The 282-nt window shown below is 64.2% G+C and overlaps 1 protein-coding gene across 1 annotated transcript in view; it reads right to left on the bottom strand.

Moving 5' to 3' along the window:
* The window catches only part of FAM181A (family with sequence similarity 181, member A), an 861-nt gene that overhangs the window by 460 nt on the left and 119 nt on the right, over nucleotides 1–282 (bottom strand). The window contains 2 exon segments of the mRNA XM_009082356.1: nucleotides 1–162; nucleotides 164–281. The exon segment at nucleotides 1–162 is cut by the window's left edge and continues 460 nt beyond it. Of these exon segments, the coding sequence (XP_009080604.1) occupies nucleotides 1–162; nucleotides 164–281 (280 nt within the window).

The following is a 282-nucleotide window of genomic DNA, read 5'->3' as shown; positions in this document are numbered from 1 at the left end:
GAGGCAGGGAGTTGTCGCTTCCTCATAGGCACCTGATCCGGCCGCGCAGCATCGGGTTTTTGCTCCTGCAAAACCTGTTCCCCGGTGAGAGTCTCCTCTTCCTCAGCTGTCCGCAGCACCTTCTCGGCGGGAGGCCCACTCCTGGGGGCCGGGGCCGGGGGGGCCACGGCCACGGTCCTCTGCCCCCCTGCGCCAGCCGCACTCGGCAGCTTTGCTGGGGTGACACCGTGGGATCCGCGAGTACTTCTGAGAAAATCTCTTGAGCTGCTTCTGCAAGTATTT

The sequence above is a fragment of the Acanthisitta chloris genome, unplaced genomic scaffold, assembly GCF_000695815.1.
Source record: "Acanthisitta chloris isolate BGI_N310 unplaced genomic scaffold, ASM69581v1 scaffold2839, whole genome shotgun sequence".
Classification (NCBI taxonomy): Eukaryota; Metazoa; Chordata; class Aves; order Passeriformes; family Acanthisittidae; genus Acanthisitta; species Acanthisitta chloris.
This window is presented reverse-complemented; position numbering and strand designations above follow the sequence as displayed.